Consider the following 25,763-nt stretch of genomic DNA (forward strand, 5'->3'; position numbering starts at 1 on the left):
CAGGGCTGGTGACAGCAGAGCTGATTCAGGAAAGGCTGTGTGTCATGGGAAAAAAATAAACAGCAGGAAAACCTGTAAACACAGAGGAAGCATAGAAAACTCCATATCCAGAGTAAATGCTTTTGTCAAAGAGTTTGACCAAACTCTGCCTGGAAAAGCTTTAACACTGCAAAGAAATACTTTTGTTGCATTTAGGAAAACAGAGACTTCTAGGGAAAGGAAAATGGTTAGGCACTATTAGGTCTCAGACACAGTGTCTGAATATGTGTCCTGAGAGGTCCAAATTAGTCACTAAGATGAAGAAATAATTTCCCTCATCTATGAGACTGAGGCAACAGCAAGATTACTTTATCCTTCTGGCCTTCCAAGAGCAACAGCAGCAACCCTTATAGCCCTATAGATAGGCTATAAGAAGCCTATAAAGTGCAGTGCTATACCTCAGCACTGTAGGAAAACTGCCTAAAATGCTAGAAAGAATGCACCTAAGCCTTTCACCTGACTCCACAAAGCATGAGAGATCTGAAAACTCATCTTAAAATTTACTTTGGGGATAATAGAGATGAAAAACAGAAGAACTCTGTTCTGTAGTGAAATGAGGCAATCAGGTGTGGCTAATTACAAGGTGGGAGGTGTGAGCTTCTGCTAAGACCACGTGTGCCCAGTTAAGGCTTACCCCAGCTGCGCATGAGCAGGATTGGGCAACCAATAAAAGAAGTGCTTCCGAGTGCATGCCCGGATCATGCTTGATCTCACAATCTCGGCGTTGCTCGGCTTTGTACTCCTTCTATAAGCACTGCGCTAACCTGATTGCGCCACTGGAGCTCACCCAAAGGTGAGGCTCGAACTCAGAGCATCAGCATTGCTCGGTTTTAGTACTGCTGTATTAGTACCGCGTGCTAAATGATTGTGCCACTGAAGCTCTCCCCCCTCATAATTAGCCACACCTGTTTGCCTCATTTCACTACACTATTCAGTCCCAGGAGCTGTATCAGGATGGTAAGTTAAGAATGTTGAGACCATAAGGAGCTTACTGTGAGGGTTCTGGAGGGAGTGCAGATGCTCAGCAGTGAGCCTGTTGCACACACTTCTTTGTGAGCATATGTTACAAGTCATGTTCTTGTGACAAAACTCGGGTTTCCTTGCTGCAATGCACTGGATGAGCTTAAAAGCTTTAGCAGCCCTTTGTATAATTTTAGGATCATGGGTAATGCCATTTTGCTTAGTAGAACTTTTGACTGCCATGATGGGGATGTTAAACAGCTAAGCTGAATTATCTCAAGTCACAAGAAGGGATGAAATAAGCGTTTCTTATGCAGAGTGTTACTGCTTGTCATCCAGCAAGCTCAGCTGAAGCTTTCTTTGGAATCTGTGATGTGGTAAAAATACTTGTTAAAAGACAGAGCTGGGAACTACTGGTCTGCTGATTTGTTGATGCATTTGGTGTTTAGAGTGTTTGCTGCTAATAAGTGAGGTACAGACTTCATGGTATTGTAGAACTGTGCTGGTCTTCATTCCATTTCTGCTGCTGTATCCAGAATTATTTTAAAAAATGCTTTGTGTCACTTCAGTCCTGCCCAGAGTATGGCAGCTGAGCTTGGTTACTGTTGTCTTCTAGGTTCCTATTCTCACTTCAACAAGTAGCAGTCAGCAGAAGAGAGCAATCGGAATCTTCACCTATGCTTTGGCTTATTTATTTATTTATTTATTATTTTTTAAATTTTCGTCTCTTCTGTTTCTGGCATCTCCTGATTGCTGTGCTATGCGGAGGAAAGGGCCTGGCCTGGCTCGCCTTGGACCAAGAGCACTGACCTGGTTCAATGCCCTCCCTGGGAACTTGCAGGGTGAAGTGGAGGGAGCAAGGCATGAACTGCCTCATTTATCCAGTGTGAGGCAGATAGGAGCTGCAACACAATCACTGTGGAACACCACAGCTAGATTTATCGGCTGTCCCCCATAAATAAATAATCACAGGAACAATGAGTGCAGCACAATGACGATGCTGCAGTGCTGAAGAAAAGAACCGGAGGTGATTGTGAATGACAAGTTGAACTCGAGTCCACAATGTCATCCTGTTGCGAAAAAAACTAACATTGCTACGGTGTACAAACAGGAGTGTCACATGTAGGACATGTGAAGAAATTATTCCCATCCCCCACCCTCCCCCCGGCACTTGAGCACTGGATAGACCTCTGCTTGTATGCTGTTTCCAGAGCTGGAGCAGATCCAGAGAAAAGCAAAAGAAAGCTCTAGAAGTATCAGTCTATGAGAAGAAGATTGATCCCAGTCCTCTCATTTGGCAGAGCAGGTGCCTGTTAACAACTTGTAAGCTTGTTAATAGGGAGGTGTCTCAAGAAGTTACAAACTTGTAAAAAGCTGCTGTCAAGAGGAGGGAAATATTAAGTCAGGGAGCAGTGAGGTTAGCTTGAAGCAAAAGGGAAGCATCTTAGGCATCCCCCAAAGAAGACTATACTTCTCACACATACACCAGTTCCTCCCCTTTGTAAGGAGCTGAGCAGTGGCTGCTGGAGCAGATTGCCTGGGCAGATGGTAGATTTCCACTACTGTGGCTCAAATTAAGTCACTAGAAGGGCTGGCCTGTCTGTGCTCTGAGACAAGGAAGTGCCTGGTGCTGCCCAACCCCTCTCTGCAAGCTCATGGTGTCACCTTGCCCCCCAAAGCCACCATGCCCCTTTCCATCCCATACCCATTGGCTGGTTGGCTGGTCACTGTCCCTGTGGCTTCAAGGCCACCAAGGGGGCAGCTGCCACAACAAAGACTGCAGCACTTTGAGTCTCTGAAGTCATAACTCAAACACAGGGTAGGCACTTACATAACATTTACCTAGTGGTAAGCAAAATGCAAGGCTGAACAGGGTGTTTCTCTTCACTGTGCCTGTACCCAGAAGCCACAGATGCCACTTATGCTTTGTAGAGCATTACCTTCTGCATCTGCAACAAGACTTGCAAGTCTTCCACTGTGGTTGTTGAGCCTGTAGATGACCAGTGCTTCTGACTCTCACAGACATGTAGTGCACTGCGTGTCTCTTGGCATGCTGGCAAGGCACTTGGTGCTCAAGCTGATTGTGCAAGGGTGCTCATTGCAGCTGGGCTCCCTCCCCAGTGCTGCAGTGGTCTGTGGCTGGGGAGAGCAATCTGTATTGTCCAGCAATCCTGGGGTCATGTTGCAGCACAGGTATTGTGTGAGGCCCACAAGCAATCATGGCTATGAAATCATTTCATTTTACATTCCCTAGTTTTCTTGATAGAAGGAAATTGCAATTTTAAGAGGTAAACACTCATTAAGGCAGGTATATTAATGCAGCTTTCAGCCTGGACTGCAGAAGAGAGCTCCACCAGGAGCCTGGGCAGAATATCACTGTTCCTGCTGCAACGCCCTTCATTCCTATGCTGTGCAAGCCACCTTGTCCTCTGGCAAAAGTGCAGAGATCAGAAAGGCCCCAGGTGCCAGTGATTGCCTTTCCAAAGCCCAGCTCACACAAGTGGCAAAAGCATCCTGGAAACAGCTTGCTGTACACAGGCTGCTTTTCCAGTGAGGAGTTTCCAGACTCTACAATTTGCCTTTTAATATCTTTCAAACTTTTATTTCTGAAATAAAATCAAAATTGATCCTAAATACAGGCGATAGATAAAATAGATACTGTATATTTTTGAGTCAATTGGTTATGGGCTTTGAGTCATGGTCTGGATTGTACTGGCTTTATGCCTCTTAAACACAATGTTTGCACAGCTTTGTGGAACTTAGCTGGGGTTTTTTGGCACTGATTTTCTGCTCTGATAACAGAGATAACAGCTGCTATGCTCCATTTCAGGTGAAAGCTGGGCAATTAAGATTGCTGGAGGCACAGCCATCATCATGGTTTGATCAGAGATGCATGCAGATGTATGTAGGTTTGGCAAAACAGCTCTGTCCACACCACAAGACAGATCTATGTGTGTTTTCAGAGTGTGTATGTGACCTGACCTGTAACAGACAGTTTGACCCTTGCATTTCAAAAAAACCTGCTGCAGTATTATAAATATGCTGTGGGAATCAATAAACAGTCACAGAAATCATGAGCCAAGGAGGCTTCATGGCTTTTGCTCATCTAAATGAGAGGGAAGGATCTAAAGAAGGTGGCTTGGGCATATTTGTGGAATATCAAGTGCAGAGCTGTATGCTCATGCTTCAGCCCTGAGAGGCTCTGAGCACCACAAGGTTTTGGGGAGTGTGGCTGGACCACTAGCCTGCCTGCAGCCCCAAGTCCCTGGCGCCCACTGTGACTTGAGAGTGCCTCAGATGGACACCAGTGCCTGGTGGCAGGTGCCCAGCAGTGTCACTCCATCCATGAGGGGAGGGGGGCCATGGCTTGCCCTTGAAGAAGTGCAGCCTTATTGCTGGTGGACTGATGAGTGTGAGCTCAAGTAGTCCCTCTTCTCAAGCAGGAGCTGGTATAAAGAGGCAAAAATCACAGTAAGGAAAGACTTGGAGTATGGGGAGGGTGCAGGTACCTCTGTTCTTCATACCAGGCTTGCAGGAGTCAAGGGACAGGAAGGCATAGAATTCACACCATTTAGTAAAAGGGGACCTTTTGGGAATGGTGTCATTTGTGCTTTGCACTAACATCAGAGACAGAAGAATTGCCTCATTTCTGTTTGCTGCCAAAATCAGGAGTTTGCTTAGGACCTTTAGGAAAAAAAAAAAAAAAAGGAGGTGGGGGAGACCCAAACCAAAGGCATGGCAACTTGATTTTTTTTTTTAACCCTTCATATCCTGATACCTCCAAGACTCCAGCTAGGGAAGTGCCTGCCTCCATTCAGGCTGTGGAGGAAGATGTCTCCTGATCATCCTGATGCCATAAACTGTTCTTCCTCATCTGGTACACTGAGACTTCAGAGCCTTTGGGGTCAGGACAGGCTCGTGCTTGCCACAGGTTTTCAGATCCATCAATCCACTCCTGGTGCATTGCAAGGTGCTAGGGCTGGAATACATGGACTCTGTGTAGATTTGTCCTCACAATCTTCAAGGACTGTGGGAAGTGGTGCAACAGGGTGGCAATCCCTGGCCTTCAAGAGGTCAAGCTGTGTCCCTCTGGAGGCTGCTCCCAGAAAGAGTTAACAGGCAGGCATGTTCCAGGTGTTTGAAGTGAACCTAGTTGCAGTGGGGAGGACAGGGCATTGTTGGGTGGGGAGAGCAGTCCTATCTGTGAGCCAATGGCTAAACGAATCAGACCCAACGCCCAGTTTTGGGGTCTATTTCATAGGCAAGAATTGGCAGGAATTCCTTCTCAAGGGGATTTGTTCTGTATGAACAGTAGTGACAGGACCCCTAGGCTTGTTGGTCTCTCTCTGTGCTGCAGAAGGTAAAGTACTATGCTCTAGTACCTTGATTCTTTCAGGGGAGAAGTGAAGGCATCCATTGTACTTGTGTCTGCAGCTCCCCTTTGCATGGGAACTGTGTTGCAGGGTGTTGTGAAGGTTCTGCTGGGACAGACTCTGCACTGTGCATTTGGGACTCAGCCCTGCTGTTGTACTGAGATAGATGTCTCCTTTTCCTGGTCATTTTTTATGCAGTCCTGCTGCACATTTTGACTGTTTTTCTTTTGGTAGAAAGGGGACCCAGAAGGTATTAGCAATAGAGAGATTGAATGAAGTCTTGCCTTTGTGACCCTGTTAGATCAAGCTAAGCTGCTGTAAATAAGCTAAGGAGGCACTGCTGACAGAGCAGCTGCAGCAGCATGGGGCATCTCTACGTGCAAACTTAGTGAAGCCACAAAGACATTTTTTCAGATGGCAAATACTTCCTGAACCAGGCAATGCTACGATCCTTCCAGTGCAGTCTCTACAGCAAGGGAGGGGCAGCTGTGTTGTGAATATCTGTGAGCCTGTGGCTAAATAACTCCCACCAGGACAGGGCCACTGTTCATTGAATTGCCTTTCAGTGGAACACAGAAATAGCACAGTACAGAGATCATAAGCAGTTAATGGCATGATTACAAGATAGTGTGCCAGTATCAGCAAAAATGGGCTTGGAGGCTCAGGAGGTCTATGCCTACCCTGCCTCTTGTTTTTAACTTTCTGCAGGAGTCAGCAGTAGTTTGTAAACAAGGCTTTTGCTACCCGAATCTGGCTCATGCTCTGCGTATACATCTGTGTACCCACGTCTGGGGGCAGTTGTAAGTTGCTTTGGGGTGTGTTTTGTAGTCTAGAAGGCAGCTGTTCTTGTGTTGTGCTTCGGTTGTTACCCAGACTTGGGTGGGACCTCAGGCACTTTGCTTGGGGCAGTGTCACCTCCCTGATTTCCCTCTTAACTGTGCCAGTGTTGCTCCATTTCCGAAGTAGTGCAATTTGATGGAGGGTCTCTGGGCTAGGCTGTGGCTTCCCATTGCTCAGCTGACAGAGGCAAGCATTGTAACTTAAACCCTGCCACTGCTCTGTGTGTCCTGATAACATTGGACCAGACCTACCTTTTTGGCATCTGAGATTTGATTTAAACAGCAGTGCATTTCTGTCTGCAAACTGGAGGGACATTACGGATGTGAACACACACAGTAGCCTGATTCTTGTGGTTGCAGCTTGAGGTGTACAAGTTGATAGCTGGAGAGGAGGAGGGGGGATGACCTGGCCCTTTCTCAGTGAAACATTGATCTGTAGTCAAGCAGTGACTACAACATGCTGCTGACTCTTGGCTGCTGAATTCAGCAGGGGCCAGCTCCTCCTTAGCACAGCAAGTCCATGGTAAGCAGTGGTGCAGTTAGCAAAGAGAGGTGCCTTTACCTTTTGCACTGCATTGTGCTGTTATTTATGTGTGGGGTTTCACCTTATACTGCCCCCCAAATGCAGCCCTACTTGCTGCTGATGACTGAGGTCTCAATAGGCAGCAGGTAGAGTCTACAGCTTTAGAGGTGTACTTTTGGAGAGTCACAGGCTGTGTTCCTAAACGGGTATATCCCTTGTTTGGCGTGTGTTTACTAATCCCAGGAAATCTACTTTACACTGATAGCTCTCAGAATGGATTCATACCTGATCCAAGTGAATGGCCATGGAGATCATTCCCCTATGCTGGATGTGCATCTCAAGACCACTGGAAACAGCGTATCTCTGGGGAAGGTTAAGGGTCGAAAGCCAAGATGGGCTGTCAGGGCTTCTGAAATGTCAAAGAAGACTTTCAATCCCGTCCGAGCCATTGTAGACAGCATGAAGGTGGAGCCCAACCCAAAGAAATCTTTGATCTCCTTGTCTTTAGGTGAGCACAGTGCTGTGGCTGAAGCCTCCAGGCAGTGAGGTGAACTGTGTGGCTGGCAGATTGCAGGGCTCTGAAGCATAAAGTGTGTGTCAACAACCACACAGCTCTGTCTCTGTCATAGATCAGTTAGAACTTTACTATTTTTCAATCTTTGAAAAGGAGACCCAACAGTCTTTCGAAACCTTCCCACAAATGATGAGGTCACACGGGCTATCAAGGAGGCTTTGGACTCAGGACGTTATAACGGTTATGCTCCATCTGTTGGTAAGTTGAAAAAGCTCTTCCTGTGGCAGTAGGATGAAGTCATATGCCAGTTCCTACTCCACAGCATGTGAATGGAGCCCACGGACATCTTTCTAGTAGCACCCTACAGGTGCCCTCACCAATAGTCCCATGAACACACAAGTGTGTGTAGCCCCCAGACACCCCTGAGTGCCCTTCCCTTCATGATTGTATTTGAGGCCCCGAGCCTGCTGCAGAAGCTGTGCTTGCTCCCCTAGCCATTAGAGCAGGCAGGGTTTCAGGCATCCCAAAGGGCTCAGGACTGTGTCTCCCTGCCATGAGTCACAGCCAAGTTCCATTCTGATCTGCCTTGAACAGGGCTCACCATGGGCTCCCTGATGTCACAGACAGATTGAACCTTGTTTGTAGCTAGTGCAAAAAGCATTCATGGAGCACAGACCATGCCTGCCTCCCAGGGCACTCCATGTGGTGCCAGGGAGAACAGCCATTGAGCAGTGAAGGCCATGTAACAGCACTTGGTGGTCTCCTGTGGGTCAAGGCAGCTCCCTGGCTACCTTCCACCCTGTTTCTGTCAATGCTGTGTCCAGGACGTGAGGGGAGCAGAGCCTGCCTCCCTGCCTGGGGGCTGTCTCTGCTCTTGGTCTGCCTGGCTCAGCCTTAGGGCTGCCTGGTGCAGTCTCTGCCACCATGGGACAGTGTCACTAACAAATGGTCTTCCCCCAGCTGTCTGGCAACTGTGGGCACTGTACTGGCAAGAAAAAGGAAACTGTGTAAAGGAAACCTCTCTTCTATGTCTGGCTTCTCTATCCACAGGCTACCAGTCCTGCCGGGAAGCTGTGGCCACATACTACAGCTGTCCAGAGGCACCCCTGAAGGCCCAGGTACTGGTTCCCCTCTGAGGCATCCTCACTGATGCAGGCAAGGTGGCAAGGTGCTCTCCCCCTGCCCAGCCCAGGTGGTGTGGGGGTCCTGCCCAGCACTACCTGCCCTGCCCAGCTATGCGACTGAGGGGTGGTCCATGGCATTGTGTCATTGCTGTGTGGCCAGGGTACTTAAGAGTGGCTGTGCTTTCCACTGACTGCTGTGTGCCCTTTCTAGGATGTCATCTTAACAAGCGGCTGCAGCCAGGCCATTGAGCTTGCCTTGGCAGTGCTGGCCAACCCAGGCCAGAACATCCTGGTGCCACGGCCTGGCTTCTCACTCTACAAAACTCTGGCATTGTCTATGGGGATTGAGGTCAAACTCTACAACCTCTTGGTAAGTGATGCCAGACCTGGAAGGGGCAGTCCTGACATTTCTGCCCCTTGGAAATACCCTACCCTTGCCTGGGAAGTGGGTGAAGATGCAACCTGAGCAACCATAGGGACCCTATCATACCTCACATTGTATGGCAGCTCCAGTTCCTCAGATGTTGCTCCCCTTCTCTTCACTTGACTAGCCAGAGAAGGGCTGGGAAATTGATCTGGAGCACTTGGAGTCTCTGGTGGATGACAAGACAGCTTGCCTCATTGTGAACAACCCATCAAATCCCTGTGGCTCTGTGTTCAGAAAGAGCCACCTCCAGAAGATCCTGGCAGGTGAGCTTGCCCATATGTATCTGGGGTATGGTTACAGTCTAATGTCTACCCACAATGCCCATGTCTCCCTCACTGCAACACCATGGCCCAGGGCTTTGCTCCTCTCCTCATGACTGACTTCATCTCAGGAAGCAGGGCCTGTTCAGTGTGAAGGTGTTGCTTTATCTGGTCAAAAACATGCAGAGCATGTGTCTTGCTCTTTCTCAGACGCTCTGTGTGGCTTGGACTGCTCATTTCTCCACTCTGTCTCTGCAGAGGGAAAATGTTCGCAGGGAACCCTATGGTTCCTGAGCCCTGGCCTGTCAGTGGGAAGGCTGTGCTGCCTGCCCGCACAGGTAAGAGCAGAGCTAGGCTCGGCCAGGGCAGGGATCTCTATTGCTGGGACTCTCTGAATGAAGGAGTCTGTAGGAGGAAGATAGGCACCCTCTGCTCTGCCCTGGCAGAGCTTCCCTCAGAGCCCTACCAGGCTCTTCAGACAGCAAAGGGCAAGTCTGCTCCCACAGAGGATGCAGAATGGCAAGGCTGAGTGCCTTTTCTCCCACAGTGGCATCAAGACAGTGCATGCCCATACTTGCTGATGAGATTTATGGAGACATGGTGAGTGTTGGTTGTAATCTTTTCTGCCCCCATGCTGCCTGTCCATTCTGATACACTTGTCCTTTAGCCATTGCAGTCACAGTGAGTGAAAGATCCATTCCCCTGTACTGTGCCTGCGCTTATGCCTGGAGCTCCTAGTCCTCTGCTGTTCATTCTTGGGAGTACCTCTCATGTCCAGCTCCTTTCCTCTTCCCAAACTTCTTGCTTTCATGTGAGTCCATTTACCATGTTCATACCTTGAAGCTGGGAGCTTTAACCATCCATTTCCTATCACTTCCCTGCCTCCCTTCTTGTTGTGCCTCATGCATCTCCTCCCCTCTCTCCCCTCCCCCCAGCTCTCACAGTAAGAGGCAGGAACAGTCCTAACACAAGCTCCTGTTGCAGGTTTTTGCTGACTGCAAATATGAACCTATTGCAACTCTCAGCTCCAATGTGCCTATTTTGTCCTGTGGTGGCTTGGCAAAGCGGTGGCTAGTCCCTGGCTGGCGTATGGGCTGGATCCTAATTCATGACAGGAGAGACATCTTTGGCAATGAGGTAAGAACTGCTGAGTGTTGCTGTCACAGCAGAAGACCTGCTGTGTCTTCGGTGTGTGGATCACGACGGCTTTAAGTGATAAAGGCATGTACTGCTCTTTTGCATTCACATGACTGTCACTCAGTTGTTACATGTGCCTTAGTCCATCTACTCCCATACATGGCCTTCTACACCCACATCTACACTGTAAGACACCCACTGTCTCTGCTGCTCCTTCATATATACTTTGTCCTTTTTGTGTGCTTCAAATTCCTTCTCTCCTCAAATAGTTTGTGTTCACTGAAGGTATCACATGGCTTATCTGGCACGTGGAGTCCCTGTGTGGTCTCTATGTGCTCTTATATAGTTTCTCTTAAATGTTATTAAGTAGCATTCAGTGCTGCCAGTGCTGCATTCGGCTATTTGTTAATCTGTGTTACAAAAACACCCATTTACTGAAGTGACCCTTCCACCTAGAAGGCTTTCTCTGGAGGAGGAGGAAGAAGAGACAACCAACTGAATAAGCTAATGTTGGTTGTTCCTACCTGGCTTTGAATGTGTGGATTGTGGGACCAATCCCCTTTCCCTGCGGGGAAAGTTCTGGCTTTATGTGTATTAGCTTTATTCCAGCCTTGGTTTAAGTCAGATTGGGAAGCTCCAAAGGTTATCTCTGTTAGCATTACAATCTGCAACTGAGGAACAGAGAAGGACACTGTAAATAGTCTGAAAATACCTACCATATAGTCCAGCAACTGTTCTTTAGTATGCTCCTCTGTATGCTTACTGAAGAGAGGGGTGTGAACAGATGCAGAATAAAGAGAATAGACCTTGGAACTGCCCCTTCAGGGAAGCACAGCCTGAGCTACCAATTTTACCATGTTTTTTTTCAGATCAGGGATGGCCTTGTAAGACTGAGTCAAAGGATCCTAGGACCCTGTACAATTGTCCAAGGAGCACTGGAACATATCTTGCACCGAACACCCCCTGAGTTCTACCACAACACGCTCAGCATCCTCAAGGTAAACAGGCTGCAACAGGTCCAGCACAGTTTGTTCATGGATTGTCTGGAGGGAGTCATATCTCTCTAGTTCATCATCCCTCCCCATCTCACTTTTAGATGCAGTTCTATCTGTGATTATGAGAGCCAAATAAATCCAAATCCAGCAGAAGACCAGATACCCCAGGGGCAGAAATAGCAGCCCAGCCCTACAGCTGGATCTGGCAAGCCAGGGGATAGGATGTTTGGCACCAACTTGCTGAACTCAGTTCAGTCACACCTGCTGTACTCAAGGCCATGACCTCCCAGACTGTTTGCATTTGTTGTCCCTTTATTTGCAGAGGGTGACCCTGTTTATAGTCCTGGTCCAGAGATTGGCTTCCATTTGCTTAGCTGCTTCCTGGAATTTCTCTTGCTTTGAAATTTCTCTTTTCTGATTTTCAGGCCAATGCTGACCTTTGTTATGCTGCCTTATCAGCTATCCCTGGCCTCCGACCTGTCCGGCCTGCTGGAGCCATGTACCTCATGGTAAGCGAAGAGAGTGACATGCTATCTCCAGATCATTACACTCCCGCAAGGTCTCTTGCCAGTGCTTGCCAGTGGTTTCAGATTGGAACGTGTCAGCAGGTCTCCATTACCGTGCATTTTCACATTGCCCTGTGTGGTGAATTCAGACTTTGGTCACTTCAGAAGGCCAAAATATGTTTTTCACTTCTCACATAGCAGAAGCTGGTACATTCCACTAACTCCTTCCTGCACAGAACCTGATGACTTTTACTTTGCAATACAATGTTGTTTTACCTGAATTTGTAGTCTGCTGACAATGGGAAGCCCTTAACAAGTCAGATTATCACATCTCATGTTGAAGATGTAGCCTTCTTCCTACTGGCATGTCTGTCCTCTGCCTCTGCTGTTGCTTTCCTCTTTTTCTGCCTTTTTCTGTACCTATTTGGTGTTTTAACTTTTCGTGATGTGGTGACATTTCCTTTTTCATCACAACAAGCTCAATTTTTGCTGTATCTGAACATTTATTTGAGCTTAAATAATCTTGTAAAATTTTTCTTCCACAGGCTATTTCAGAACTTCAGCATGCAAGTTATCCCTCAACTGATTCGTTTAAGAATATTTTCATGAGATGTTTAAAATAATCATTGATTATAAGTAAAAAGGCTAGGATATCACTGTCCTTATATTATAAAGGGATAGCCTCCTTCTTTCCAAATACAGAACAGAAATAATGAACATTTCTGTATTCCCATGTAATTTTACCAGTTATATCATTGTGCAATGATGTATTTTGTCCATGAATGATATTCTAGATCTTGCTTTTTTTTTTTTTTTTTTTTTATAATTGGAACTTTAGTTTGTCCTTCTTACCATATGGATTTCTTGCATGATAGAATTATTATGCATATTGACTAGAGTTTCTCTCCCAAGATCTTTTTAATTATTTTATTCCTTTTAACTTCTAATCAGTTACCATACCTTTGCCATCAGCTTTTGGGGTCTGGCTTTTTTTTTGTTTTTCACTGAAGTTGTCCTTAACTGAAAGTCCAGCTTCAGGTTAGTCTATAGTTCTTAAAGAAACCCCAATTTTAATTTATATTTTCTGTTTGTTTCTTACATTCCAATAAGCATAAATAATGAACAAAAATTGAAGGCAGCTGCACTTAACTGTGAAGTTGTTGGGCCATGTGGGTAAGCAGGAACAATACACATAGTTTTGGTGCTCTTGGTTGACATGTTCCATCCCTCTGCTGCAGGTTGAGATTGAGATAGAGCATTTCCCTGAGTTTGAAAATGATGTGGAGTTCACTGAGCGACTCATCTCGGAGCAGTCTGTGTTCTGCTTGCCAGCCACGGTGAGCCTCTTGCTGAGAGCCCCAGGGAGCCATGGGGCCAAAGCATAGGGAGACAAGCAACAAGGGTTTGTACCCTTGTTTGAGCTCTGGGGACAGGTTGGGAGTGTATGCAGTGACCATGGCCCATACTGGGGTGTATGTGCTGGCTGTGAGCTCCAAGGGCGGTCTGTAGGTAAGGGGACTTTAAGTCCCTGGCTTGATAGCAGCCCTCAGTCAAGCTGCTAGGATCTTCCCAGCTCCAGGCTTGTTCTGTATTTCTCAAGCTTTCAAAGCTGTATCCCTCATCCCTATGTACCCCACACACACCAAGTAGTCTGCTAGCTTCATCCTTTCTCATTTCAGTGCTTTGAATACCCAAACTTCTTCCGTGTGGTGATCACTGTGCCTGAGGAGATGATCTTGGAGGCCTGCAGTCGCATTCAGGAGTTCTGCGAGAGGCATTACCAGGGTGCTGAGGCGGGCCAGGATCTGGAGTGTGACAAATAGCCACAGTTGGTCTCCTGCCTCTGCCAAGTAAGACTTTGTGTGAGGCAGAAGCCAGGCAAGCTGGGCTGCTTCTAGCCAGCCCCACATCTTCCTGCCTGCAAGCAGCCAGTGTCCTGCTGGTTCACTTCTTGTACTCCACCAACCCCTCAGCACTATGGGAAGAAGCAGCCACCTCTTTCGTCTCCACTGCAGCTTGCATACTCTCTGGCATCCAGTGCCTGTGCTCTCCATATCTTCTGCACTTGCATCCTATGTTGGGTTGTGCTGCCTGAAAACCAGCTGCAGGCAGGGGCAGATGGCTGCTCCTGTGCCAGGCCAGGCCAGTAGCTCCTGTGCTGGCTGCTTCTCCCTGGGGACAGGTGATAGCCACTATCTTGGAGGACAAGAGAAAAGTACCCACCTCTCACTTCTGTAACATTAGGACACCAAAGCTCTTTATACTGAGCCCTTTGTATGACAAAGGGAGTAAATTATTGTGACTTTTTTATTAATAAACATTCTGACACACTTCTCTACACTGTTCTCCTGTTGTGCCAAGTCTGGCTGGGCCACTGTGGAGGTCACCCTTGCTCAGCCCATGGTGCTGCAGTGTCTCTGCCTTCAGCTGGCTGTTCCTGTCACCAGCAGGGCCTGGCTTGAGCACCTTAGACCTTCAGAGGCACCCACCAGGCCCCAAGGGCAGGATGGGCCCTGCACACTGGTTGCTCCTACCCGGCTGATGCCAGGGGCTTGCTGAGGTGGCCCAGCCCTTCCCCACAGCACAGCCCTGTCTGCATCTGCCCATGGCCCCCTCTGTAGCCCCTGAGAGAGTGGTGGTGTGGGTCCCCACTTCTGCAGGGGAGCACAGGTCCTGGACCACAGCCTGCCATGCCATGGGCTGGTCCAAATGCTCAAGGGTGGGGCAGAAGGTGTTTCCTGCTGCACAGGTGCCAAGGGGGTGGCACCTCATGAAATGCTTGGGCTGTACAGGGTGTTGTGACATGCCAGCAGTGCCAGGGTTACCGACTGCTGAATGTCAGCTCTGTAAAATAATAAGGCACTGGTGGCTTGGTGTCTATTCGTTCTGTGGCAACAGGAGTGCCTGTGCTGTCAAGAGAAGATGCCCACTAGACCCCTTGTTCTGGTGAGCAGCTTAGGGGCCATTCCTGAAACTGACAGAGGGGTCATTTGTGGAGTGTCTCACATTGTCACCTACAACCCTGCTCACCTGTGTTTCTGCAGAATTGGGATCCACAGGTCAACCCTGCCTCCCCAGCAATAGTAAAGGTGAGCTAGCTCTAGATTACAGTACTTCATTAGAGGGGAGGCATCTGTATGAGAAGGATAGCAGTGTATGAAAAGGGTAATCAACAGCTGAGTGGCCCTGCTACATCTTGCCCATGCTACATCCTTTCCCTGAAAAGAGAATAATCCTAGAATAAAAAGGCAAGCTGGAGCTATGGGTGAGTGGTAGACAGCTTCAGAGATTTCATGCCATTACATCTCCAAATAGAGCCAAATAACTTGAGTTACTTAAGACAAAATATCAAGTAATAGGTAGAGGGGTCTGAGGGGTCTGTTGGGCCAGGAGAGTGTGACACTGCTGCATTGTTCTGCTGTCTTGCATCTACTACAGCTGTCAAGTTTCATCAGTCTCTGAACTCTAGTAGCTGGGGTCAACCCACCAGTGAGCCTTTCCGTTTCAGAGTTGCCTCAGAGATGTCTGTTAACATGCAAATATTCTGCAATGATTAACACCGTTTTGTTTCTCGGTCCAATAGAATTTGACCAGAGCCAAAGACATATATCTCATATATGAGATAAAGCTCGTACATCTCAAGATACTTAGCTTGCTCAAGGCTGTGTCCTCTATTGCCATCTTTTGCAAACATAACACTGCCTTTTGTCCACACCTGGGTTTTCTCTGCTGCAACAGCAAACCAGCATTAAACCACAAAAATGCTACTATAATTTTTCAGGCATTATACTCACAGATGCCTTGCGTCAGAGTGTGGGTGTAGCCTAGAGCACTGCCAGCCAAACAAATGATCTGAAGCTGGTGTTTGGAGAAGCTTTGTTCCAAAGAAAGCCCCTTCAGCATTGAGACCAAGGAAGATGCCAAAAAACAGATCTGGAGGTGCTCTTCCTCAGGTGCTTGGATAAGGTATGTGGTGCTCTAGTAGAGCTCCCTCAGTGCCTTTATGGCTGTCCCACAGCCACCCTCCCTGTCTTAGCTGGGGAGCACCTGGAGCATGCTTGCAGTGTTCTCTGCACTGTCTAGACCGGGCATGTTTAGAAGGAGGGTGACCTACCCCAGACTAAGGGACCATGGCAGTGAGGCAACCTCGTGTCTAGTGCTTTCCTTGGGAAAGGAAGAAACTTCTCAGCTCATGGGCTAATGAGGGTGAAATGTGTAAGTCCTCAGCTTCCTAAGGGGCTGCCTGCTGGGCAAACTGTGGCACTGAAGGTGGGCTGGGCTAAATCGCACCTGGCTGCAGTGAGGCCATCAGCTTCCCCAGGTGCCTCAGGAGCCTGGATGCAGCCCAGGCCCTGGCCTTGTCCACACCCTTCCATCAGCCCTGACTGCCCCCCTGGGGCTGCAGCCTGGACCTATCCCCCAGTGCCTTCCAGCTCTGGGGCCACGGGAGCCAGTCTGAACTGGCCTACTCTCCACCAACATATAGCCCCCCTGTCCATCTGCAGAGGGAGGAGAGAGGCAGCCTGGGGGTGACTGGAGAGGCCTATCCAAGGCCCAGTGTGCCCAGGAGCTCAGGTGAGGCTCAAATGTTGCTTGGGAGGGGAAGGAGGACCCCAGGGGAAGGGGTCTGTACAAAGCTTCTTTGTACATGAGGGCTGGAAAGTAACCTTAGCTTCCCAGGCTGTGATGGCCTGCTATTTGGCATTACACATGAAGGCTGGAGGAAGGTAATCATTGGCGTGTGACAAAGGGTGGTACAGGAAGGTTTCCACAAGGAGAACTGGAAGGGGCAGAATGGGTTTAAGAGGAGGAGGGAGCAGTGGGCTGGGAGACAATACATTCTTAATGTGACTGGGAGGGATTTTGCAAACCGTACTGTAAGAGGGTAGAGGAACTCTGGAGAAGGGCGGTTCAGCATGGGCAAAGTTTTGCTGTTGACAGAACAGCCAAAATATGCAGCCTTGGCAGGAATCCAGTAGCTGGAAGGCACCTAAAAGCTGGCTAGCTAAGCTTAAGACTTGGTCAGAATCAGGCTGGGATTATATCCTCTGGGATTCCAGCACCAAGAAATCCTTCTGAAGTGTAGAAGCCCTGGATTTTTCTCGTGACTTGGCTGTTTGGCCTGGGTTTTCTTACAGTGAGGGGGATCTATACCAGCCCTTTGCTTTGTCATATATTCTCTTCCATTAGCTAATTGACCTGAGCTGGTGTTTCCTGAAGCCTTGCTGCTTGTTTTTTGTGAGAAAAATAGCTTATTTGTCTGAGGAATATTTTTAATTTATTGCAATGCATAACCTCAGATTTTGTTTCCATACATTTAGAGGTTTTCACATGGAAATTCAGTTACCCAGTTTATCTGGAATGTGTGTTTTGCAACTCTGTAATTTCTAGTTACTGGTTTTATGTATTAATCACACTCTATTTGCTGCTGCTCTTATCAGTCACTCTGCTGCAGTGCATTTTGTAGACCATTTGCTGAATGACAGTAGAAAAGGGCCTTGCTTGTAAGGGTAACTTAGCTCTTTTGTAAAAGAACTAGTTACAGCCACAGGCCAACTGCAAACTGCTTGTTTGGGCACTTACATTCAGAGAGGTACTGTATTCCAGAACTCACAGGAGGCAGGAGATCACCTAGAGAGAAAATGTCCTTCTTGTTCTCTTTTTCTGGGAAGATAGGGCACATGGAGTTGGTCAAACCTTTCAGCTGAGCTGGTTCCAGTGCTCTAGATTTGCCTTTTTCTATCATCAGGCTATCAACGACATGACCTCAGGAAGAGAGTCTTCTCCAGGGTTAGCACGGAAGAGTTTGTTACTTCTAGTTCACACCTCTGACATTACTCCACAGCCTACTGCTGCTCCAGGTGTGCTCTGTGTATGTGTGCAAGGACCACAGAACACATTGCCTTCTTCTTTGGCCTTGTGACTACAGAACAGTACAACAGTGTTCAGTGCAGTCACGAGACCTGAATAACTGTGCCAAAGGAGCACCATGTATGTAGTTTGCCTAAAATAGATGAAGGAGTTTTGGTACATCTCTGTTCATGCATATGTTGGTCAAGGAGGAATAAGGCTTCAGGAAGAGCCACTCAAGTGGTGTGATCTTTATAAACCAGCTTTGTAACACAACATACAGGTAGATCCTTCCTTTAGACAGTGTTACTGCAGGCACTGGAACACAAAGGTGAAATCCAGATTGCACAGAATATTGCATGCTTTTCTCTGCATGGTCTTACCTGGGCCACTGCCAGCATCTCACCTTGTTTCCTAGCCCAGGGCTACCAGGGCTTGACCATCTGTGTTTGCAACACAGCAAGTGAAAGGGAACATGACCTGCCACATTCAGGTTCTCCCTCCTGCTACAAGGACGAGCCTTGCCCAGATTTGTGCTTCTGCTATCTCCTATACCTCAGCTGTTGTCAGAGTAGGTCAGTGAGATCCTTGGGGACAGGGGCCAACATCAAGAGGTCTACACCTCTCCAGATAGTGTGACAGAAATTATGAAACCTGTAACAGGAATGATCTGAAGTGTTTGTCTCTGCATGGTTGCAGAATACCATGAACTTCTCTCTCGAGCCCAGCGCTGCCCTGCTTCACTACCTCACTTGGTACAGTCCCACCACAGCTCCATCACCCTTGTGAATCATTAACAGGCTGAGTCCAGCTGATCCTTTCAAAGCTTCTCCTTTCACATGGTTTTCTTTTCCAGCCCTCAAAATGTTTAATTCAGAAAAGAGTCAAAAAGACTTCATGTGAATCTGCATCTGCTGACAACACAGCAAGCAGCCAGAACAATGGCAGGAAAATCCGCCCTATTTCTGCCCTCCTGGTCGGCAAGCTGGCCTTCCCTGCATCAAGGGTTCCTGTTGGTCCTTTGATGCTCCACAGACAACTCTTGCTCCTTTTCTAGAGAGCTGTCTCTTTTGGGGCTTGCAACAAGACTTACAGCAGCACCTCTGAAGCTCCTTCATGAATTTCCTAGCTCTTCTCCTTGGTCATTTGTGGCCCCGTAAGGACCTGCTATTCCCATACTTTGCTGCTTTGTGCTGGGTGGAGTTTTCTATTTTAAGGCTGGTCAAAGTAGGCGGGCACTGTAGAATAGCAAGTCCTAGAGCTGGGACACACACAAATGAAGGAGAGAGCAGGTGCAGGAATAGGTACCAGTCGAGTACATGTGCATATGAGAGCCTGGCCTGAAGGCAGAGTGCCAGTACATGACTGCAGAGCTGTTGGTGTGGCTGCCTGGAGGAGTGTGTACCACAGCAGTGTATATATGCGAGGGCAACTTTGCTTAAACAAGGCCTCGTGGTGTTTCAAGAAGACTTTTTAAGGTGAGAGTTTCAGCCATTTCTTGGTATCTGTTGTGGATGCTCTGGTGACCAGAACTGTATTCACTGCTTGTGTTCAGCAGCCTGAACTGGGTGATAATTTTTGTAAAACACTGTAAGCATGCAGATGCCGGTAAATTGCTAAATGATTCCTCCTGCAGAGAGAAGCTATTAGTTTGGCTTAGAGGGTAGTTCCTGCTTCTCCAGACTATCTTCTTAGCATCCCTTCTCAGTATTTCCTACTAGTGACAGTCAAGCCATCTGTCCTGTGAAAGGGCAGATGCTACTTCTAATTCTACAGCAGCTGAGCAGGTTAAATAGAAGGCGGCTTTGGTAAAACTGTAGCATCTATCAGTGCCACCAAGGAGCAGTGTCTGGGGCTTCCCTGACATGGGATCCTTTCAACTGCTGTGTATTCTGGGGACATGCCGCCCGTGCTCACAGTGTGTTTGGTTCATGCCTCCCTGGTCTGCATGCTGCTTTCTGTGATGCTTTTTATTTGCCAGGATCAAGATTTTCCAAGGCCCTGGCATGTTTCTGAAAAGCTTAGAACATTTTCTCTAGCTCCTCAGGCAAGCAAGTCCTGGTTCTTTGCATTTTTGTATGTGTGTTGAGGGAAAATATATTGTGTGACACTGGGTTGTATTTTTCGGTAGTTTCTGTTCTTCATCCTTAGTGCCTTGAGATTCTTCCTGTCTTTTCTGCTCTCAGAAAAATCCTGGATCATCTCTCTGACAGTAACAGTATGCCTTTTTTTTTTTTTTTTTGTTCTGCAGCTGAGATGTTTCAATCTTTCTGTGCTGATCATTACTCTGCATTACTTTTGCAATATGAAATGAACTGAATCACTTGTGACACTGAATGTTTGCTGTAAGGAGAACACAGTAAAGCTTAAGTTTTGGAACATCCAGCTGCCATGATCAAGATACAGATAAGATTATGTATTCCTTTCAGATTACAAAATGTCTGGCTGAACCTCTATAATGCCTTGCTGCTCCCTTATTCCACTTCACCAGGCACATTTCATTCCTCCCCTCCCTTCCAGACAGAGCTGGTGGACCAACAATTGTCACAACTTGTATATGAATGAATAAGCTGTTGAGGTTACAGCCTCACATGAGGCCATTTCTCAGGCAAAACCCAAGAGCAGTCACAAGGATAGTCTGCATACTCTGTGACGTGTCTAAACCACACCATTGTTTAATTCAAGGTAAAAACACAGCCTCGTTTCCCCAGAAAAAGCTGTATCTGTTCTCTTTGACTCATTCTCTAACTATGCACAAACAAGTTTCCAGAGAAATAATGATTTATGTGGTTTTAAATCTGACTATCTCAATGATAGCGTTCATGTCTGCTCAACAGGGTTTTTCTCAATCAAGAGCTTCTGGCTGAAGTCCAGGAACTCTGCCAGGGGTTAGAATAATTATATGAATCGTACTGAATGGAATTGATTTAATAAAAGTTCATTTGGGAATCAGGACTTTTGGTAAACAGTGCTGCATTCAATTGCAAGGAGGAAGCTGATACATGACTTATTTTTACCAACAGTCTTTGTTTGCAGGTCTTCCTAGGCTTGGTCCAAACATTGACCTGAATCAGCTTCTTATCAGACCTGAACACTACAGTCCGTTTGTATAAGCAAAAAAACCAGTGGACTTATTTTGCAGGAGACCAAATTATGTGGTCCCTGACTTGCAAGGATAGGACTGTGAATTTAGACATTACTAAAATAAAAATCATATTGTGGTAGCACTTTTTGGCAACAGCCAGGCTTGCTCACTGAGCTGAGACTTGTCCTGGCTTTGAGAAATTACAAGTGCTTCCTTGTAAACCCTTAGCTCAAAAGAAATGCACAGCAGGTGGATTAGATAAACAAGCCGATTTGTACATAAATGCTGGAGTGGAAAAGATGAGTACTGTTCCTGGGTTAGCAGGAGGGATTGTATCTGGAAATCTTAAGTATCAGTGCTACAGGAACTAAAATAATGGCAGGAGGCACCTTCACACAAAATCCTCTGAAACATTTGCTGCAGAGGGAAGTTGAGGGAGGGCATAAGGTGGAGGTTAGGGAAATTTTGACTGGGAACATTGATGCATTACCATGGACCCAGAAGATAACATGGTAAGCACATAGTGAGTGATCAGTGTCTTCCCTGTGGCCAGCTGGGGCACGCTTTACACCTCTGCAGCTTTAGCAGAGAGGCAGCTGCTCTGCCTGGGTATGGCTGTCTGAATTCAGCACCATTGTGGGCTGCTCAGAAGCACTGTGCAGAGCTGTAAGGACCTGGGCTTCTGTGATGCTCTGTCCAGAAGGACTTTCCTGCTTGACCTGAAACCCTGAATGCCCTGCTCTCTCTACCCTGTCTGGCTGTGGAAGCAACTGCGAGGACAGACCATGGCTGAGAACCAGTAAGGCTTTTAAATTTTAGTTCACTTTGGGAAATGTAAAGTGGTTGCACTGGCCAGAGGGGTGACAGAGGAGCACACCATCCTGTGTGAACTTCTGTGCTGAGAACTGTGTGCCCAGGGATGGTCCCCTGGGCCTTCATGCATCCACTTGTGTTCAAGGCACAATCAGGCATGGCTGGGGCAGGAAAGAGTGCAGGAGAGGACCAGTTGGCAGAGTATGCTTTAATGCATTTGTGCCAGCTGGGATTAGGGCTATGAATTGTCCCCAGGCAGCACAATGGATATTTTCCAGTAATGAAGTAATTTTCAACAGGCAGAATAGAAGCTTAATGCAAGAATCAAAGAGACAGTTTTTGGCAAACTTTTGAATTGGATTAACACATTGTGTTGTACCTCTTCTCATAAAAGACCTACAGAATAAGAGGGGTTGGAGGGCGGGGTATCAGGAAACAGTTTTTAGAAAGGCGCTAGACTAAGAAAGGGGTTAGTTAATAGTAGGTAAGCATGCCTACACAAGGATGGATGAGAGAAACCCTTGTAGGCCTTTCTAGCAAAATTGTCTATGATGCTTTGATGGTACAGAAAGTACTGATGTGTTTGGATGTATTACAGTGCCAAATGACTTCCTTTGGAATGAGATTTTTTGCCTATGATGACAATAAATGTTTCTTGAAATTCCAAAAAATAATATAAGCAGAAGAAATTGAAACCTGTGTTGGATTTTTACAGCATGCTAGCACAAAGATAATTGTAAACAGTTGTCAGAGCAGGAGCTTAAAAGTAACAATGTGGAACTGTTGAATTCTCCTGTTTCTTTCATCCACCATAAAAATTGCCAGGACCATGTCTGTAGGGACTGTATATACTAAATACATGTTTGTGTGACACATTTAAATACACTGAGTTAACTCTTAAACTTTTATCAAAGTGTAGACAGGCTTTTCAGTTATATTCTAAGACTGCATTAGATTGGCTTATTGACAAACAGTGTTTTGTTACAGACAGCTTTGAGCTCTATAGTATTTTGTGCTTTCCAAAGACACCTTGTGCTATGGTTGTCATAGTACCACTGGTAGTCTCGCAGTCTTCCAAACCCCTGAGCCTGCAGGAAGATTGGCAGGAGCCTGGTGCACCACATCCTGCCTTCTTCATGACCCTGATGCTGAACTTCCTCTGTCTCTGCAGGTCCTTTGCAACCATGATGAAGTCTAGAAGTGTACAAGTGCTCCTGATTCTGGCAGTTCTTGCTTTCCTTCTCATCCATTTTCAATTCCTACTCTGCAGCAAAAATACCCCAATGGAAGAAAAACCTTCTCCAGTCCACATCCTCATTCTCTCCTCCTGGCGGTCAGGATCTTCCTTCACTGGACAAATCTTCAGCCAGCACCCCAGCGTCTTCTACCTGATGGAACCCGCGTGGCATGTGTGGGTTAAGATGTATCAAAACAGTGCTGAAGTCTTACACATGGCAGTGCGGGACCTTGTCAGGTCAGTCTTTCTGTGTGACATGTCTGTATTTGATGCTTACATGTCTAGCCAGAAGAAAAAGTCTGATCTATTTCAGTGGGAGACAAGCCGAGCCTTGTGCTCCCCCCCTGCCTGTGACTCTTTCAGTCGCAGTGACATAATCACTGCAGGCAATTGCAGAACAATCTGTGGCAAGTACCCATTCAGCAAGGTGGAGGAAGCCTGTAAAACCTACAGCCATGTTGCCATCAAGGAGGTTCGGTTCTTTGACCTCAAAGTTCTGTACCCCCTTCTCACTGATCCATCCCTGAACCTCAAAATCATTCACTTAGTCCGTGATCCTCGAGCTGTGTTCAGGTCTCGAGAGAATACAATGGCAGACCTGAAACGTGACAGTAACATTGTTGTGGGGTCCCAGAAGACAAAGGGAGAAATGGGACCTTACAACACAATGCAAGCAATCTGCAAAAGTCATGTTGAGATTTACAAAGCAGGCAGTCAGGCTATTCCCAGTTTCCTGAAAGACCGCTACCTGCTGGTTCGCTATGAAGACATTGTCAGAGACCCTCTGGAAAGGGCTGCTCAGATGTACAGGTTTGCAGAACTCCATTTCACACCAGAACTTCAGAAGTGGGTGCACAACATCACCCATGGGAAGGGGCAAGGAGCCCAGGCCTTTGATATTGGGTCCAGAGATGCACTGAGAGTATCCCAGGCCTGGAGGACAACCCTTCCCTTCCAGAAAATAGAAAAAGTGCAAAATGTATGCAAGGATGCTATGGACTTGCTGGGCTACCGGGTCGTTCAATCTGAAGAGGAGCAAAAAAACATGTCGCTAGATCTTTTGTTTGCCTGGAACTCCTCTGAGTAACAAGTTCTGAAGGCAGAAATGCTGTTCTCTGCACCTGCTTTCTGAAGGCTGCAGGGGGCAGACTTGTTCACTCTAGAGCAAAAGGACAGAGGTGCATACATGCGGATGTAACAGTGCGTGCTGGGATGCGCTCTCCAAGGACAAATAATCCAGAAACTCCTGAGAGCTTTCTCGGCAGCACAGGGTCACTCTCCAAGGCCCTTGGAGGCACAGCCTCAATATACTAGGCTGCAGTAATGCAAGTCTTTCCCAAATTAAGTCCATGATTTATGCAAAATAGTGAATATGCGTATGTTGGAGTAAACAGAATGCCAAAGAAGTGGGACCAGATACCAGAGCTCTTGCCTCTCACAGACCACAGATAAACACTGAAACCCCATGGAGCAATTGCACTGCAAAGGAAGTGGACACATAAATAGAAGCTGAATAAGGAGAACGTTACTTGTCATGCCGACTTCCAGGGTATGTAATGCCAGAACTGATGCAAGGATGATCAGACATTGGTTACTGGAAAGATCCTTTTCTGGGAATGGTTGAGATTTGAAGGCCAGGTTTGTTGTTTTGTTTTCTCCATTCCTGTGCTTGGGAATCCAGTCTTGGTGGCAATGCTGGGGAAAATTTTATGGTCACTTACTATATAATGGGGAAAATGGAGTAATGTGGCTATGGTTGAAAATAAAAACTCTGCGTTTGCATATAGGGATCCTTTTCTTGGACTGTGTGAATCCATTTATTTCTCAGCTGAAGTAATTCCATCTTCTAGCTTTCAAAACCAAGAATAGCTGTTCCCCTCGGAGTTCTCACAGTCTGCATGTGTGACTGAGAAGAACTTGTGCTAAGGTTGAGACTGAAGACAAGGTAAGGACACAGATTTCATTGTATAAATACTGGACCAAGGAAGATAGGTTTATGGCAAGTTGACTGAAAGAGCCCAAAGAATGGGAAGTTATTCTGTTGAATTATTTGGTGAAAGTATTTTCATCTTAGACCTAAGACAAGAAGAGATTGTTACCAGACTTGGGGAGTGAAATGCTTACAAGTGCATCCTTCTAAACATCCTCTCTCATGTGCAAATTGCAGAGTCCATTAACATGCATCTGCTTAACACTGCATTCTCTAGATGTGGCCTATTTTCACTACTCTGCAAACAACAGGGCAGCATCACAAGCATTAAGAAAGGATGAGGCTTAATTCTAAGGATGTACATCTTTGACAGAAGATGGTCAAGGCAGGGCTGGGCATCAAAGGTGATCTGAGGAGGTTTTAGGCAGGATCAGGGTATTCTGGACCAGGGAAAGCTGTGCTCCCCTTCCCTCTCCACCAAAACCTTCCCCCATCCCTGGTTCACTGCTCCTCCTCCCTGTGCTCCTCTTCTGCATCTGCCCTGGCTGCAGCTAACTTGCCCTAAGGCCCTCTTCACTTTGCTAGTCAGCTGCCCTCCTCATGCCAGAATAGCTCTGGTGAGGAATTCTCATATGAAACTTGCCAGAGGACATTTGGTGCCCACAGTATAAAAGTAACACCATCTACCTCATTTGCATGTTCGTAAAAAGCCGCAATACCTTCATAAAAATAGAAATACACACTGATGAATTTTGTAGCTAGGGGATATAGTGACTGTGCTGACATGTTTGGAAGTGTGGAGGCAAGAAGCAGTGTCCAGCCTCTCCCCGCTGTGTGTGTTTGAAGGGTGCCAGAGGATGCACTGCAACAGAATAACCACCTCTAAGCATGGGAAGGCAGCCCTCAGGACAATTCCCCAGCAGCTGGCTTGGTTGTGCTTCTTGTAGTAGAGAATTAATGAGGGTTTTATTATGTGCTGCTGCTGGTTAAGTAACCTTACAGAAAAGCACTGAGCAGCTATGTTGATTAGTAAGAGAAACTGGCTGCTAGCTAAAGGAGACCTAGGGTTTTTACAATAGAAGTTTCTACTTAAAAAAGTAAAAAAGCAACTTACTACTATATTTGCTACATCGTGTTGGACTATCTCATTT

General features: G+C 46.9%; 2 protein-coding genes across 11 annotated transcripts; both read left to right on the top strand.

Moving 5' to 3' along the window:
* Positions 1 to 5,265: 5,265 nt before the first annotated feature.
* Positions 5,266 to 14,035, top strand: TAT (tyrosine aminotransferase). Of its 3 annotated transcripts, none has more exons than XM_008491026.2 (12): positions 5,266 to 5,359; positions 7,000 to 7,242; positions 7,402 to 7,506; positions 8,299 to 8,366; positions 8,584 to 8,742; positions 8,924 to 9,062; positions 9,607 to 9,659; positions 10,044 to 10,196; positions 11,066 to 11,194; positions 11,617 to 11,700; positions 12,936 to 13,034; positions 13,377 to 14,035. In XM_008491026.2, the coding sequence occupies exons 2-12, from the start codon at positions 7,008 to 7,010 to the stop codon at positions 13,518 to 13,520; spliced, it is 1,368 nt and encodes a 455-aa protein (XP_008489248.2). In that variant the 5' UTR covers positions 5,266 to 5,359; positions 7,000 to 7,007; the 3' UTR covers positions 13,521 to 14,035. The 3 variants fall into 3 exon arrangements, with proteins under 3 accessions (XP_008489248.2, XP_030313556.1, XP_030313555.1); XM_030457696.1 differs by having other exon boundaries at positions 5,279 to 5,359; positions 6,978 to 7,242; XM_030457695.1 differs by lacking the exons at positions 5,266 to 5,359; positions 12,936 to 13,034 and having other exon boundaries at positions 6,978 to 7,242.
* Positions 14,036 to 15,591: 1,556 nt separating this feature from the next.
* On the top strand, positions 15,592 to 24,472 carry CHST4 (carbohydrate sulfotransferase 4). Of its 8 annotated transcripts, none has more exons than XM_030457506.1 (3): positions 18,861 to 19,025; positions 21,333 to 21,431; positions 22,617 to 24,472. In XM_030457506.1, exons 2-3 carry the CDS (start codon positions 21,364 to 21,366, stop codon positions 23,767 to 23,769), a joined length of 1,221 nt encoding a protein of 406 aa, XP_030313366.1. In that variant the 5' UTR covers positions 18,861 to 19,025; positions 21,333 to 21,363; the 3' UTR covers positions 23,770 to 24,472. The 8 variants fall into 8 exon arrangements, with proteins under 8 accessions (XP_030313370.1, XP_030313371.1, XP_030313366.1 ...); XM_008491013.2 differs by lacking the exon at positions 18,861 to 19,025 and having other exon boundaries at positions 21,161 to 21,431; positions 22,617 to 23,780; positions 23,826 to 24,472; XM_030457510.1 differs by lacking the exons at positions 18,861 to 19,025; positions 21,333 to 21,431 and adding an exon at positions 15,592 to 15,663.
* Positions 24,473 to 25,763: the final 1,291 nt, after the last annotated feature.

The sequence above is a fragment of the Calypte anna genome, chromosome 11 (genome assembly GCF_003957555.1).
Source record: "Calypte anna isolate BGI_N300 chromosome 11, bCalAnn1_v1.p, whole genome shotgun sequence".
Classification (NCBI taxonomy): domain Eukaryota; kingdom Metazoa; phylum Chordata; class Aves; order Apodiformes; family Trochilidae; genus Calypte; species Calypte anna.